The sequence below is a fragment of the Magnolia sinica genome, chromosome 1 (assembly GCF_029962835.1).
Source record: "Magnolia sinica isolate HGM2019 chromosome 1, MsV1, whole genome shotgun sequence".
Taxonomy (NCBI): domain Eukaryota; kingdom Viridiplantae; phylum Streptophyta; class Magnoliopsida; order Magnoliales; family Magnoliaceae; genus Magnolia; species Magnolia sinica.
The window spans coordinates 9993668-10009181 of NC_080573.1; the positions used below are offsets into that span (position 1 = coordinate 9993668).

A 15514-nucleotide genomic window follows, 5' to 3' on the forward strand; every position below is an offset into this window, starting at 1 on the left:
TGCCGACCCTTGGTGCAAGCCTACAGTAATTAGGAACTAACTTGTCTCTCCACTAGTGGTCCTTGCATTTGTTATTGCCACCTCATACATATCTGGTACAACCAGTGTTTTCAGTAGCACTGTAGCGTACGCTGCGTAGCGTAGTGAAAATGCTATGTAGCATACACATGTAGCGTACGCTACGTAGCGTACGCTACGTAGCGTAGTGTAGTGAAAATGCTATGTAGCGTAATTCCCTAGTAGCGTAAGCTACAGGGTATGTAGCGTAAGCTACGCTGCATGTAGCACACAACGTAGCGTAGTGTGTAGCGTGGATAGCGTAAGCTACTTGAAATCTCATTTTTTTCAATTGTTTTTTCTATGTTAGTTAAACACCTATTTTAAAATGGTGATGACTTATACCTATGACACATGACACTACATTAAACTAATCCGGACCATCCAAATTGTGGTCAATATCGTATATAGAGCACTTAGATCAATCCAAACCATCTAAATTGTGGTCTATATCATGAATTTGTGATGTTTCAATAAATAAAAAAGAAGTTATACTTAGAGATGTCTAAAGGCAAAGAGAGGGATTTTGCATGAAAATAAGTGGTCGATGATTCAGATTCGTAGTCAAGAACTCATAGAAATTATGCATTTTGTAAATTTTATCATATGTTCTATTATCTTAATTAAAAATATTAAGGATTGTGTAGCTCACGCTATACGCTAAGTAGCTTATGCTACACACTATAGAGGGCCAAACGCCATGCTATATGCTACACGCTATTTAAAACACTGGGTACAACTGTTGCAGGCACTTATTTGAAAGGTTACAATCAGCTGATTGGGGAGTTATTGGTGCTGGAAGCAGTCAACAATGCAGCCTCTATCCAATGGTCCACTGTGGATGTGGGCCCAGTTGGGTGCTACACAAATTTGCACCATAATAAGGTACAAACACACAGAATTCGTACTGGACAGAAACGCTTCACCTTTTTTTGAAAGGTGCTTCACCTATTTGATCAATAACGGAACCTTCAAACTGGGTGCAACACTGGGGAACTGGTGCTTCTGCTCCGGCTTCTTAGACATTAATACTTGCTAACATTTTTTCCTAACATTTCCGCACCTTCACACCTGAATCCACAGCTGCTTCCCCTCACCCTATCTTTCTCGGGATCTTTACCACCTCACATGATCTTCCATGTACAATGCGATCACCGTGGAAATCGATCCCATTGAGTTGGCTATCTTATTTTGAAGCTTTGCTCCTCAAGTAGGGATAGGATGTACCCAAGAACAGCTACAGCTCAGTAGATTCCATGACAGTCCCAGCATACTAGCAGCCCTAGCCATTTCTTCATGTGGAAGGGACTTCAGACAAAAGTCTTTTGCGAATGCAATAAGCAGTTGCGGTGCTTCCTCAAAAGCAAACATCTGCAAACTCTATCTGAATTTGTGACTATTGAGGTATGGGTTCCTTACAATCTTTGCAAACAAATGTACAGACCAAAACTTCATTGCAAGAATTGGACTGAGCACACAAGAATTCACTAACATAGTGGTCTGAGCTAAGCGGGCATGCATCACAGAAACTAGTAGTAGTAAAGGGGGGCATGTTCTCTTTCTCTCCACCTCAGAAGATGCCAGTTGTGAACACAGAGATGATTGTGCAGGGTCAGAGGAGTTCTGGGAAAAGTCGTCATAAACAGCCTAATCATCTGCAGCTTAGTTTTCATCTTTTGGGGACATTACATCAAAGGTGGGGAATCTAGAGTTGCAGGAAGCTTGAAGCAATGCAGCCACAAATTCAGGTGTGGGAGCGGGCATGAGTTTCAAAATATTGGCGAATATAAACAGCTAGGAAATGGGAGTGGGAGGAAGATTCAAAGTGGAAGTGGCCCCTAGTTAGAAGGATCATCCAACTAAGGGTGATTCTTGTCATATTGGATATTTGCACTCCCTACTTTGGAACCTAACATTACTGAGGATCTAGATCGAAATAATCACCAAGGCAATATGAACTTCAGGCTCTGCAAGGATCTGATAAGCAAATCGACCAAACATTGCAAATTCCATGATTGAAGTTTCCTTCCTAACTTGGGTATTCTTCTGGGAAAAGCCTGGCACAACCACCGCTCAGGAGGGGGCAGGGACTAGTAGTGAAGCATGTCTTCATTTAACAACTCTTATGTTTTGATCCAGTGGTTAGGTGAGATGGAGACCATCATTCAATAATCTTCAGCAGATCAGCAGAGATAGCACCAATTTAAATAGTAAAAATCTTGTTGACAGGATCAACAAAGTCTAACATACATAAGGTGTCGAAGTTGAGTGGCTCTGCCATCAGCATTCTGGTTTAGTGGTTACCCGCTTATATGCGGACTCTGGTTTAGGGGTTACCAGTTCAATTTCATAATGGGTGGGCAACACCACCACTGTTGGCAGCAGGGTTTGAAAGGGGTATAAAAGAACCCAAAAACTAGCCACGAGGATTCCCTTTTCCTAGAAAGAAAGGAAAGAAAAACAGGTTGAAGTGAAGAAAGTGAATCCATGGGGAAATGCAATCCACCTCTTCTGGATCTACCATACATGAGACAACTGTTTCATTGAAATCGTTTCCACAAGTTGTCGTTTCCATAAATCAAAATGCCCCTAAAAGAAATCTAGATCCCTACCAACAAACAGAAGGAACACCTTGGGTCCCTACTCATAGCTCAGTGGTAGACCCTGTGGGTTTCGAAACCGAGGTCATGGGTTGGAGTGCCCATGTGGTGTTTGTTATAAAATAAAATTAAATTAAATTAAATTTTAAAAAAAGAAGAAAAAAAAGAAGAAGCAGAAGGATCACCCTTGCAAAATTTCGACACTGCATTAGTTTGATGGTCCATCCATTTTACAATGAGTAAATGGTAATGTAGAGAATACCTCCTACATAAGTCACCCTCTTCAGTGCAATCAACCTTGGCCAAGATAATTCGTCCATCCATTTCAGGATCATATCTGAAGAAATGAAACCCAATGACTTTCTTAAAAGGAGGTCTCAAGACTAAATCAAGGAAACATAATTCGCAGTTAGGCAGAAACAAGTGTACTGTTTGGAAACATTCATGTTCAATAAAAATTACAGAGAATCCCAAAGAGCACCTTTCTCTAATTATTTTAGCTGCCTTCTCCCATGATGGTTTCTGCAACAAACAAACACTGGTGAGGCTGTATGTAGCAAAGACACCTCAAACAGCTGTAGTTACTCGTGGGGTAGCAAAATAAAACATGAGAGAGAGAGAGATTACCAAACGATTACTCCAATAACACCAAGGAGCATAAAAATTGACTACCAAAACTGGGTATCTGCAAAGGAGAACATTTAGATCAACCAAATATCTTAAGATTACCATACAATAGGTATAAGGAAAAAAAAAACTGAATATCTTAAGAAACACTTTAAAAAAAAAGAAAAAACACTTAAATAAACTGAATATCTTAAGGTTACAATAGAAAAAGTATTAAGATTTGACAGTTATTGAGACATCAATAATAATGTGAATTATCCAATTTCATTATCCAACATAAAGGTTTCAACTAGTATTATATGCATGAATATTTTGTACAATGGTAGGTTTCTTATTTAGTTCTGCCATAGCAAGATATTAAACAATAAAATGCTAACACTTACAAGTCTAACAAATTGAAGGATATATATGTAGTCTTCAAAAGGGTTCAAACAAAGATTCTTTATATAAAACATAAATGTTTTAACAGACTGACTTTGCCAAAGAATGTTGGTTCTGTCTGAAAAGATCTCCTCCTTCCTTCCCTTTTTAGTTGCAGCTAATTTTATTGATGGTTATGCTATTCATTCTGACGCTAGGGTGCCATCAAATGCTATAAACAGATCAAGCTTCTGCAAGTTCTCTCTGTCTACATTTTATGTAAGTTAAATAGATATACAAGGGTCCTCTCTTTTTTAGAAGGCAAATATAATTCATTGTATTAGAAGAAGCAAGAACGGAACAATACCCAGAGACAAATGAATCTCACGTGCACAAACACCACAAAAGCCATGTTCACACTGCTCCTTTATGAAGACACACGGTCTAGCTTTCTTTCTTTTTTATGCTTTCATAGAGAAGACTCAATGCAAGTCTGGTGTGCTGACTTGCTTCCAACTCAGCACATGGTCAGTCATAGCATCCATTTCATTTTTTTTCCTCAAACGCCAGCTCTATATTTTTTGCTAACCCCAAAACTAAGGAGTCGTTTCAAGAAAAGGTAAGGGAGGGGAGGAGGTATGTGAATAGCTCCTCTCTATATTGAGCCTCTAGTTTTTGGAAAGCAATTGTGTCGACAGAGCATATGTTTCATAGAGGGATCGCCCTTTTTGTTTGGGAATGGGCTTCTTATCCGTCTTTTGGTGGATGCTTCATGTGGCGATCGAGCTCACGCTTCAAGATCTTTTTCCAAGAATGGCTCGTCTTGCTCTGAATTGGTTCATCTCTATAGTTCATTGTTACTCAATTTGCAGTGGTTCTGTTGTTTGGAATCCTCTTCATAGGGATATGGCGGATAAGGAGATTGTAGAGTTCGTCGATTTATTGGACCATCTGAAGGATATAGCCCCTTGGTGTAGCCGGCTGATGGGAAGGATCCACCCAAGCGTAGGCAGCTTCAATCTAAGCACGAGAACGTAAACAAATAGAGAGAACGATTGCAGAAATTTGATTCAATTCAAAGGTGCCTTGACACTACTTATCCCAGGCCCTTATCTAAGCTTTGAAACATACATATAAGAAAATTTCATAATGTCATTGACAACCAATGACTTGTTACAAATATGAGAAATAAATAAAAGGGATTTAACTAATGGATTAGTCATACCTAGCTAATTGATTTCGCTAGCTAAGCACCTAAATAGGCTAGCTACCTAAATAGGAGGCTTGGGCCTCTTTATTGATGAGTCAACTATTGTGCTTGGGCTTAATGGTCTTGGGCTTGGCCCATGGATTGTGGGCCCAGATTAGCTTACATCAGTCCTCCCCCGCTTGGAAGAACTCGACTTCGGCAAGTTGATGGCTTGAGATTGCTCATAGAAGTCAGGATTCAAACACTGGAAGTTAGTAGCTATGATCTATGTAGCATCGGAGAGAAGTCGTCCTTGCCAACAGATGAGAAACTTTTGGTAACAACCTTGACACGTGGAGAAGATCTGGTCATCAAGAACATCAACGATCGTGTCTATAGGTGGTAAAACGGTTGGAAGTGTGATGGCTCATTCTTCAATACCATCATCAGTATGGTGCCCATGATAGATGGAAAGATATTCTACACTGAAAGTAGGATTGATAGGTATATTTGGTGGGAGATCGAAAACATAAACATTGGCACTGAGCTTCTTTATGATTTTGAATGGTCCCACATTGCGAGGATGGAGCTTCTTCAAAGTGCTAGGAGGCAACCGTTCAGGACGAATATGGGCCATGACCAGGTCACCTTCTACAAATTCAAGAAAGCGATGTCTTGTATCTGCATGTTGCTTATAACTTTCATTACTTGCGGTGATATTGTGTCGAACTTCGTCATGCACTTGTTGCATATGGCGGATGAAGTCATCAACTTCTTCACTTGGTCTCAACTCTACGGGTAGAGGAACCAAATCGACTAGAAGAAGCGGTCATATACTAGTTACTACTTTAAAAGGTGACATTCCTGTAGACCTGTTGACTGAATTATTATGAGCAAATTCAGCTACGGATATTACTAGGTCCCATGTAGCTATATGATCACGGACAAGATACCATAGTAAGTTGCCTGAACTATGATTGACTACTTCCGTTTGACCATCAATCTGAGGGTGGTATGCACTAAAGAACTGAAGCTTGGTTTTCATTGTTGCCCAAAGAGTTTTCAAGAAATAACTCATGAACTTGGTATCACGATCAGACACGATTGTCTTTGAAAGCCCATGAAGATGAACAATCTCTCGAAAGAATGATTGAGTAATCATGAGAGCATTTGTTGTATTCGAGCATGGTATGAAATGAGCCATCTTTGAAAATCGATCAACCACTACAAATACTGAATCAACTTTCCGAGCGGTCTTTGGCAAACTCAGGACAAAGTCCATGCTGAGATCTTCCCACGAAGCATGTGGAATCGGCAATGGTTGTTAATACCAATGTTTTAAATATCGCCAATATCGGTCGATATATCCCACGATATATCTTGTATCCCACCTAGGAGATACGAAACACATAGGTAGTGCCGATATATCCCACATGTTCGATCCGGTGAGCATTTTCAATTTCTGATCCCTTTTTTTGTTCAAATTACGTTAAATCAGTGTCAAATGGTTACAAATCCATTGGTTTTTCATGTTTTGCATGACAGAGCTTTGATTTCAATATTCATTGGTTCTTCATGTTCTCCATATTTAGGAGTATTTCATGAAATGATTATCACATACACTCTAATTTCAAATTTTGAGTGTAGGTGGCCAGATTAGGAAAGTTTTGAGGAAAATTCAAAATTTCCCCAATTTTCTCTCAAATTGCTTGCAATGTTGCACTCCAAACATGAAATCAAGCATGTATGAGGGTTGAGCTACTGATTTTTTAAGTCCTTGTCAATTTTCAAAAAGAAAATTCATTTTTAATTAAAAATTATTTATATATATATATATATATATATATATATATATATATATTCGAAATTTCCCTTCAACCAGGTATCAATTGAGACTAATTTTAAAGTATTTAATAGTATTTGATGAAATGATCATCACATACACTCTAAATGTTATGCAATCAATTTGAATATGGTTGCATTAGTTCAGTCAGACAATGCATAACTTAGGACCCTATACAAAGGAAACCTATTATGTGCACTTCTTTTTTGAGATGTTATTATTTAAAAGTGTGTTAAGGTCTTTTTTAACAATCCCTAAAGTTTCATTGAAAAATTCAACTATTTTCCCAATGTTTCCCCATGTTTCCCAAAAAGTGTGATAAATTACCCAATACAAACAATATATTCCGTGCGATAACCGATACGTGCCTGTATCCCAAGGATGTGATACGTAACGTGATATCGATATTTCAAACACTGGTTGATACAATCTACTAATTTTCTTTTGAGCCTTAGCAAGTTGGTAAACCCTACAAAACCAATAGATCTTTGTAACATCTGATTTTATACAAGGCAAAAAGTATCAATATCCAATGAGAGCTAGGGTCTTATCACGGCTCAAGTGTCCACTACACTCACCGGCGTGTAACCCCCTCACAACATACTCGCGGATGAATGTATTGGGTAGGCAAAGTTGTGTTCCCAAGAACAAGTAACCATCATGAATGCTGCAATGTGAGTGTCTCACAAGCTCTCCACTAAGAACGCCTGTATAAACATGTTCAAAATCCTTGTAACCCACATACTCAAGCCATATCTCTTCAAATCGTAGAAGGATGACCATCATCGATTACAATAGATGCACACAACGACTTAATGCATCAACAACCTAATTGTTCGTACCAGCCTTGTGACGAATGACAAAAGAAAACTCTTGAAGGTATGCGCTCCACTTGAAACGACGAGCACTCATTTTCTGTTGAGTTTAGATACTTGAGTGCTCCATGATTAGAATACAAGACAAACTCGTTGCCAACCAAATAGTGACGCCAATGCCGTTGAGTCTGGACAACGGCATAAAATTCCAAGTCATAAGTGGAGTACCACTGCTTTGCATCAGAGAGCTTTTCACTCAAGAAAGCTATTAGATGGCCCTCTTAACTGAGAACTCCACCAATGCGGATGTTAGAGGCGTCACAAATCACCTCAAATACCTTCTCAAAGTTCGGAAGGCGCAAGACTGGAGCATCAGTCATCTTACATTTGATTCTATCAAATGGTTGTCTTGCTGCACTTGACCATCGAAACTCCTTGTGTTTCATACAATCGATGATCAGGGCCATGATGTTGCTAAAGTTCCATACAAAACGTCTATAAAATGTAGTGAGGCCATGGAAACTCCGAACTTCAGAGATAGTGGTAGGTGTCGGCCAATCAACAATGACTTTCACCTTGGCAGGGTCCACCTCGACACCTTGCGACGAGACAATGTACCCTAAGAAGGCCATTGATGTACTCATGAAGGTACACTCTTTAAAGTTAATGAAAAAACGCTCACAACAAAGGCCTCTAAAGAGAAGATTTAGGTGATTGGGATGCTCCTTTCTATACATACTGAGTTACTATAGATAAGAAAATTGTCAAAATAGATAGCAACAACTAGGTCATGACACGCATGAAAGTGCTAGGCGTGTTTGTGAGACCGAATGGCATAACCAGCCAGTCGTAAGACTGTCCTTCGTCTTAAATGTCGTCTTCCATTCGTCACCAGGTCGGATGTGAATCTGGTGGTATCCATTGTGAAGATCAATCTTGGAGAAGACGCTAGCACCTGGCATCAAGCCCAACACATCATTAAGCCGAGGAATGGAGAAACAGTATTTCACTGTGATTTTAGTAATAGCTCTGTTGTCTACACACATGCACCAACTTCCATCCTTCTTGGGAGTAAGGAGGGCTAACACTGCACATGGACTTAAGTTCTCTCAGATGTGACCCTTTTTAAGCAACTCGTCAACCTGATGCTTCAACTCAGCATGCTCGACGGGACTCATCTGGTATGCAGGTAAGTTGGGGAAGGATTCTTCGGGAAGCAAACCTATAGCGTGCTGAATATCCCGCAATGGAGGCAACTCCTCAGGCAGATCATTGGGGACCAAATCTTGGAAGTCATGCAACATAGATTTGATTTCATCAGGAATAGGGTCATCCTAGTCAATAATAGGCTCTTGCATCTATTTTGTGACTAGGGTGAACATTACGCCTTTCTCCTTGCTCTCTTGTTCAAACTTCCGCATGGTGAGAACATGGGAGTTTGAAAGAGCAACCAATGTCGATGATGAAGGCATGGATGAAGGTGACACAGGGTGCAACAGGCAAAGAAGGATACAATGATCTCATCATAGGAAAGTATGCGTATTAGCTTCACCGTCACTTTGTACCTTTAGGTCAAAGAGCCAAGGTCGACCGAGAAGGATGTGGGTGACATTCATCGGAATTATGTCACACCAAATATCATCATCATATATGCCAATTTTAAATGATACCAAACACTCACGGGGATGGCAGTGTTGTCGACCCACGCAACCTTATATGGTTTTGGATGCCTTTCAGTTGGTAATTTGAGCTTATCAATCATCTCTTGAGAAACAATGTTCATTGCATTGTTGTCATCAATGATCATGTTAAATAACCTGTCCTGGCATTTTACCCGTATACAGAAAACAGTGGTCCGTCGCCAGCCTTCCTCTTCCGGGAATGGTAGGAATTCACAGTCGCGGAGGTATTTCAACAGCCCGCCTTCCTCTCTCACCAGATGCTGCACCTGGAATGGTAGAGGAGAAAACCCAGACGAGGTAAATGCACGAAATGCCCTGAAGTGAAGTTTAATTTACGGTTGTGACCTTGCAGAAAAGAGAGCAGAAAATATATGGGTCTTGCAGACTCCTCTCGCAAGTATAGCAGCTATTGCCTAAGCCTCTAAAAGGTCGAGATTGAGGACAATGGTTTAAAAATACCACCTTTGCCTTATTTGTCGTGTAAGAATGCAAAAAATAAGCCAATTTAAAACAAACAAAAAACAAAAGGCAAAAAAGAAAAAAAGGATTCTTAGGAATGGATTTACTTGAACGAAATTGCAGTTAATCAATTTCTCCAAATCATCCAATCGAATGACATCGTGGTAAACATATCGTCGAATCTAGCGAGAAAAATGAAAAGAAAAGAAAAGAAAAAAAAGCATTAGAAGAGGAAAAGAAAAAGGGTATTTTGAATTGTAATTTTTTCTCTTTTGGATATAGGTACTTGGAGGAGACGATGAGAACGGTGGAGAGATAAGCAATGAGGGCAGACGCTGGTGTAGCAATCCAAACAAAAGATGTTCCTTATGAGAAGAAATAGAAGAAAGAAAACCCAACATTTCGCCTTGTGAAAATAGGAGAAAATGAGAGAATATGCTGCAGAGAAGGGTAGAACAACCCCAGGTAGAACCTGCATCACAACCAAAAGGAGCACTTTGCTTTCGCTCCTTCCGGCAATGGTAGGAATTCACAGTCACGGAGGTATTTCAATAGCCCGCCTTCCTCTCTCACCAGATGTTGCACCTGGAATGGTAGAGGAGAAAACCCAGATGAGGAAAATGCACGAAATGCCCTAAAGTGAGGTTTAATTTACGGTTGTGACCTTGCAGAAAAGAGAACAAAAAATATATGGGTCTTGCAGACTCCTCTCGCAGGTATAGCAGTTGTTGCCTGAGCCTCTAAAAGGGCGAGATTGAGGACGATGGTTTAAAAATACCACCTTTGCCTTATTCGTCCTGTAAGACTGCAAAAAATAAGCCAATTTAAAACAAACAAAAAAAAAAGGCAAAAAAAGAAAAAATGGGATTCTTAGGAATGGATTTACTTGAATGAAATTGCAGTCAATCAATTTCTCCAAATCGTTCAATCGAATGACATCGTGGTAAACATATCGTCGAATCTAGCGAGAAAAATGAAAAGAAAAAAAAAAGCATTAGAAGAAGAAAAGAAGAAAAAGGGTATTTTGAATTGTAATTTTTTTCTCTTTTGGATATAGGTACTTGGAGGAGACGATGAGAACGGTGGAGAGATAAGCAATGAGGGCAGATGATGGTGTAGCAAGCCAAACAAAAGATGTTCTTTTCATTCTTCCTCGCCGTCTCATGCATCAGACACGCGTTGAAGAACTTCTCTCTCAGCAAAGCTTCAAGCCAATGTGGAAAAGTAGAAAAACCCACCTACAAAAAAAACCGAAATATCAACAGCATTCGAATGAGAATATGCAACAGAAGCTTGAAAAGGTCCTTATGAGAAGAAATGGAAGAAAGAAAACCCAACATTCGTCTTGTGAAAATGGGAGAAAATGAGAGAATATGCTGACCTCTCTGCAGCATATTCTTTCATTTTCTCCCATTTTCACGAGGCGAAATGCTGGGGTTTCTTTCTTCCATTTCTTCTCATAAGGACCTTTTCAAGCTTCTGTTGCATATTCTCATTCGAATGCTATTGATATTTCGGTTTTTTTATAGGTGGGTTTTTCTACTTTTCCACATTGGCTTGAAGCTCTGCTGAGAGAGAAGTTCTTTAACGCGTGTCTGATGCATGAGACGGCGAGGAAGAACGAAAAGAACATCTTTTGTTTGGATTGCTACACCAGCATCTACCCTCATTGCTTATCTCTCCACCGTTCTCATCGTCTCCTCCAAGTACCTATATCCAAAAGAGAAAAAATTACAATTCAAAATACCATTTTTCTTCTTTTCCTCTTATAATGTTTTTTTTTTTCCTTTTTTTTTTTTCATTTTTCTCGCTAGATTCGACGATATGTTTACCACGATGTTATTCGATTGGACGATTTGAAGAAATTGATTGACTGCAATTTCGTTCAAATAAATCCATTCCTAAGAATCCCATTTTTTTTCTTTTTTGCCTTTTGCTTTTTGTTTGTTCTAAATTGGCTTATTTTTTGCAGTCTTACACGACGAATAAGGCAAAGGTGGTATTTTTAAACCATCGTCCTCAATCTCGACCTTTTAGAGGCTCAGGCAACAGCTACTATACCTGCGAGAGTTTGCAAGACCCATAAATTAAACCTCACTTTAGGGCATTTCGTGCATTTTCCTCATCTAGGTTTTCTCCACTACCATTCCAGGTGCAACATCTGGTGAGAGAGGAAGGCGGGCTATTGAAATACCTCCGCGACTGTGAATTCCTACCATTGCCGGAAGGAGCGAAAGCAAAGTGCTCCTTTTGGTTGTGATGTAGGCTCTACCTGGGGTTGTTTTACCCTTCTCTACAGCATATTCTCTCATTTTCTCCCATTTTCACAAGGCGAAATGCTGGGTTTTCTTTCTTCCATTTCTTCTCATAAGGACCTTTTCAAGCTTCTATTGCATATTTTCATTCGAATGTTGTTGATATTTCGGTTTTTTTGTAGGTGAGTTTTTCTACTTTTCCACATTAGCTCGAAGCTCTGTTGAGAGAGAAGTTCTTCAACGCGTGTCTAATGCATGAGATGATGAGGAAGAACGAAACGAACATCTTTTGTTTAGATTGCTACACCAGCATCTGCCCTCATTGCTTCTCTCCACCATTCTCATTGTCTCCTCCAAGTACCTATATCCAAAAGAGAACAAATTACAATTCAAAATACCCTTTTTCTTCTTTTCCTCTTCTAATGCTTTTTTTTTCTTTTCTTTTCATTTTTCTCGCTAGATTCGACGATATGTTTACCACGATGTCATTCAATTGGACGATTTGGAGAAATTGATTGATTGCAACTTCGTTCAAGTAAATCCATTCCTAAGAATCCTTTTTGTTTTTTTTTTTTTTTTTTTTTTTTTGCCTTTTGTTTTTTGTTTGTTTTAAATTGGTTTATTTTTTGTAGTCTTACACGACAAATAAGGCAAAGGTGGTATTTTTAAACCATCGTCCTCAATCTCGACCTTTTAAAAGCTCAGGCAACAGCTGCTATACCTGCGAGAGGAGTCTGCAAGACCCATATATTTTCTGCTCTCTTTTCTGCAAGGTCACAACCATAAATTAAACCCCACTTCAGGGCATTTCGTGCATTTTCCTTATCTGGGTTTTCTCCTCTACCATTCCAGGTGCAGCATCTAGTGAGAGAGGAAGGCGGACTGTCGAAATACCTCCGCGACTGTGAATTCCTACCATTGTCGGAAGGAGCGAAAGCAAAGTGCTCCTTTTGGTTGTGATGCAGGTTCTACGGTGGTGGTAAGGAGGCGGCGTATGATAAGAGTAGGGCCTTTATCCACTGCTTCAACCGCGGTTTCAACAGGGGGTCATTTGGTTGTGATGCAGGTTCTACTTGGGGTTGTTCCATCTCGATTTGCTCATCGTAATACTCATGGTTGTTTGGGTAATAGGTGTCCTCATTACCGTAGTAATGGAGGTTCCTACCTTGTGGACACTCATTAGAAAAGTGCCCCATCTTTTTGTAATGGTAACAATCAATGCCCCGCCGTTCTCTTCTAAGGGAAGGATTAAGATTAGGATTTAGGACCTCGCCTCCCATTGTCATGTCCCTGCACCACCAGTTGCCCTGGGTACGAAATTTGTGGCGGATGGTGTTGCAAAGGTTGAGGTTGCCTTATAAGCTGAGCCTGTATCTGTGGGGGTGGCTAAAAAGGGTGGGGAGGTGATCGTAGCCCTACGTTGGAGTCTGGTTGAGATGCAGATCCAAACCCCTTCCCATAGAAGGTTCCCCAACTGGAGAACCAAAACATTGGAAAGTATGCTGTTGCAGCTACTGTTCAACTCATCGAGCCTTCCGATGAACATCATCAACTGACTTGAAATCATACATAACCATCTCGCAATGGATCTCTTGGCGTAACCCTGCCCGATAGCGGTTATTGTTACACAGTCTGTACCTGCAAGCTTAAAACAGACATAAAGCTCGTTGAACTTTTCGATGTAGTCATCCACCGATAAAGTTCCCTATTTAAACACAAGGACCTGTAGAAGAGTATCCGTGTAATCTGAAGGCAAATACTTTCCAACTTCTCTCTCATGTCAACCCACCTGGTGATAACAAGATGACCCATGATGAGATTGTTGTCATCAATGCTTCGTCACCAAATTCTTGCTGGGCCCTTCAACTTAACCTTCAAAAAGGCCACTTGCAGGACATCATCCATGTCGTGCCATGCAAAATAATCTTCCGGCGTTGTAATCCAATCGACCTAAGCATTTGCATCAAGACAACCCATGAAGTCCAAAACTTCAACCCATACTTTCTTGGTAATATCATGTTTCTTAGGCATCTCTATCGCGGTGTCATGGGCCCTCTCCGCAAAGAGCCGTTACATAAAGTCGTAAACAGATTGCTGAGGACCCATACCATTTTGATTTGCTGAATATTCTAGTTGAAACCCTTGTTGTGGGTTTGGATCACCATCAGGATCTCCGATAGGATCAGGTTGCTCACAATATTTTTCTCCACGTACTTGGTCAACAATGATTTCCAGGCTGGCTACCCTTGCAAATAGCTCAGTCATGCAATTGTCTCGCCGTTGAGCCTCCCTCGATAGACGTTACCACCACGGGTAGACATTATGACGTCGGAAAGTAATGGACAGAATACGGTTGATTTCTTTATTTATTTATTTATTTTTGTTTTGGGGGTTTCAATGGGATGGAATGAGTTGATTTTGGAATTTTAATGGGGCTGATTTTGGGGGTTTTAATGGGCTGGAATAGGGCTGATTTTGGGGGTTTTAATGGGTTGGAATATGGCTGATTTTGGGGATTTTTAATGGGTTGGAATGGGCTGATTTTGTGATTTTAATGGGTGGACTATGGCTGATTTTGGAGTTTTAATGGGTTGGGCTAGGGCTGATTTCGGAGTTTTAATGGGTTGGAATGGTGCTGATTTTGAGAGTTTTAATGGGCTGAAATATGGCTGATTTTGAGGATTTTAATGGGTTGGAATATGGCTGATTTTGGGTTTTAATGGGTTGGATTGTGGAGGTAGATGGCTGAAATTTTTTTGGCAAAGTCTCCCCTAGTAAATTGGACTTTTGGATTTTGTAAAAGAAAAGAAAAAAGGTGATTGGGGGTATAGGAGGAATGGATGCAATGAAGTAAATAAAGAAAAATAGGCAGAATTTTATGATTAAAGAACCTAAAAACAATAATATCGAGATTGTTGTTGATCCAAGACTTCAACCCAACCGTTGGAAGCTAGCTCTAATACCAAACTGGCGTAACCTGCAGATGGGAAGGATCCGCTCAAGTGTAGGCACCTTCAACCTAAGCACAAGAAATCAAACAAATAGAGAGAACGATTGTAGAAATTTAATTCAATTCAAAGGTGCCTTGACACTACTAATCACAGGCCCCTATATAAGCTTTGAAACATACATATAAGGAAAATTCATAACGTCATTGACAACCAATGACTTATTACAAATATGGAAAATAAATAAAAGGGATTTGACTAATGGATTATTTATAGCTAGCAAATTGATTTCGCTAGCTAACTACCTAAATAGGCTAGCTACCTAAATATGAGGCTTGGGCCTCTTTATTGATGGACCAACTGTTGGACTTGGGATTAATGGTCTTGGGCCTGGCCCATGGATTGTGGGCCCAGATCAGCTTGCATCACCCCTTCATCTCAAGAAGAGGATTCAATGATTTAGATGCCTCATCATTCGGGGAAATTCTCCGTTCGCTCGATTTTCAATTTGATTAACGAGTTGCCTCGCACCTAGGACCCCCTCATTTGTTCCTTATATCCTTGTATTAAGACATAGAGTCTAGCTTTCTTTCTTTTCTATGCATTCATAGCGAAGACTTGATGCAAGTCAGCATCTGCTGACTATATCGAGCCTCTAGTCTTTGGAAAGCAATTGCGT

The 15514-nt window shown here is 40.0% G+C and overlaps 3 protein-coding genes and 1 long non-coding RNA gene across 4 annotated transcripts in view; 1 reads left to right on the plus strand and 3 right to left on the minus strand.

Annotated features, from left to right (window-relative positions):
• LOC131239245 (protein disulfide isomerase-like 5-4) overlaps positions 1 to 15514 on the minus strand; it is a 72302-nt gene that overhangs the window by 23961 nt on the left and 32827 nt on the right. Inside the window, exons 6-8 of the mRNA XM_058236855.1 lie at positions 3285 to 3342; positions 3139 to 3179; positions 2920 to 2994 (exon numbers count right to left, since the gene is read on the minus strand). Coding sequence (XP_058092838.1) covers positions 2920 to 2994; positions 3139 to 3179; positions 3285 to 3342 — 174 coding nt within the window. The remainder of the gene's footprint in view (positions 1 to 2919; positions 2995 to 3138; positions 3180 to 3284; positions 3343 to 15514) is intronic.
• On the minus strand, positions 7114 to 9733 carry LOC131239290 (uncharacterized). The gene is made up of 2 exons (XR_009168115.1): positions 9519 to 9733; positions 7114 to 9439 (listed from the first exon to the last, which is right to left on the minus strand). It is a non-coding gene; the product is annotated as an uncharacterized LOC131239290 (long non-coding RNA).
• LOC131239277 (protein RGF1 INDUCIBLE TRANSCRIPTION FACTOR 1-like) lies at positions 10166 to 11001 on the minus strand. Its single transcript, XM_058236897.1, has 3 exons — positions 10694 to 11001; positions 10519 to 10593; positions 10166 to 10437 (listed from the first exon to the last, which is right to left on the minus strand). The coding sequence occupies exons 1-3, from the start codon at positions 10799 to 10801 to the stop codon at positions 10279 to 10281; spliced, it is 342 nt and encodes a 113-aa protein (XP_058092880.1). The 5' UTR covers positions 10802 to 11001; the 3' UTR covers positions 10166 to 10278.
• LOC131239283 (protein RGF1 INDUCIBLE TRANSCRIPTION FACTOR 1-like) lies at positions 11039 to 12934 on the plus strand. Its single transcript, XM_058236910.1, has 3 exons — positions 11039 to 11338; positions 12348 to 12422; positions 12520 to 12934. Exons 1-3 carry the CDS (start codon positions 11231 to 11233, stop codon positions 12676 to 12678), a joined length of 342 nt encoding a protein of 113 aa, XP_058092893.1. The 5' UTR covers positions 11039 to 11230; the 3' UTR covers positions 12679 to 12934.

Excerpts from the sequence above, each read along its gene's own strand:
- LOC131239277 (XM_058236897.1), bottom strand. The coding sequence starts at position 10,801 with ATGCATGAGACGGCGAGGAAGAATGAAAAGAACATCTTTTGTTTGGCT. Across the intron at positions 10,594-10,693 it reads GTTCTCATCGTCTCCTCCAA|ATTCGACGATATGTTTACCA; the intron begins GTACCTATATCC and ends TTTTCTCGCTAG. Across the intron at positions 10,438-10,518 it reads TTGACTGCAATTTCATTCAA|TCTTACAGGACGAATAAGGC; the intron begins GTAAATCCATTC and ends TATTTTTTGCAG.
- LOC131239283 (XM_058236910.1), top strand. The coding sequence starts at position 11,231 with ATGCATGAGACGGCGAGGAAGAACGAAAAGAACATCTTTTGTTTGGAT. Across the intron at positions 11,339-12,347 it reads GTTCTCATCGTCTCCTCCAA|ATTCGACGATATGTTTACCA; the intron begins GTACCTATATCC and ends TTTTCTCGCTAG. Across the intron at positions 12,423-12,519 it reads TTGATTGCAACTTCGTTCAA|TCTTACACGACAAATAAGGC; the intron begins GTAAATCCATTC and ends TATTTTTTGTAG.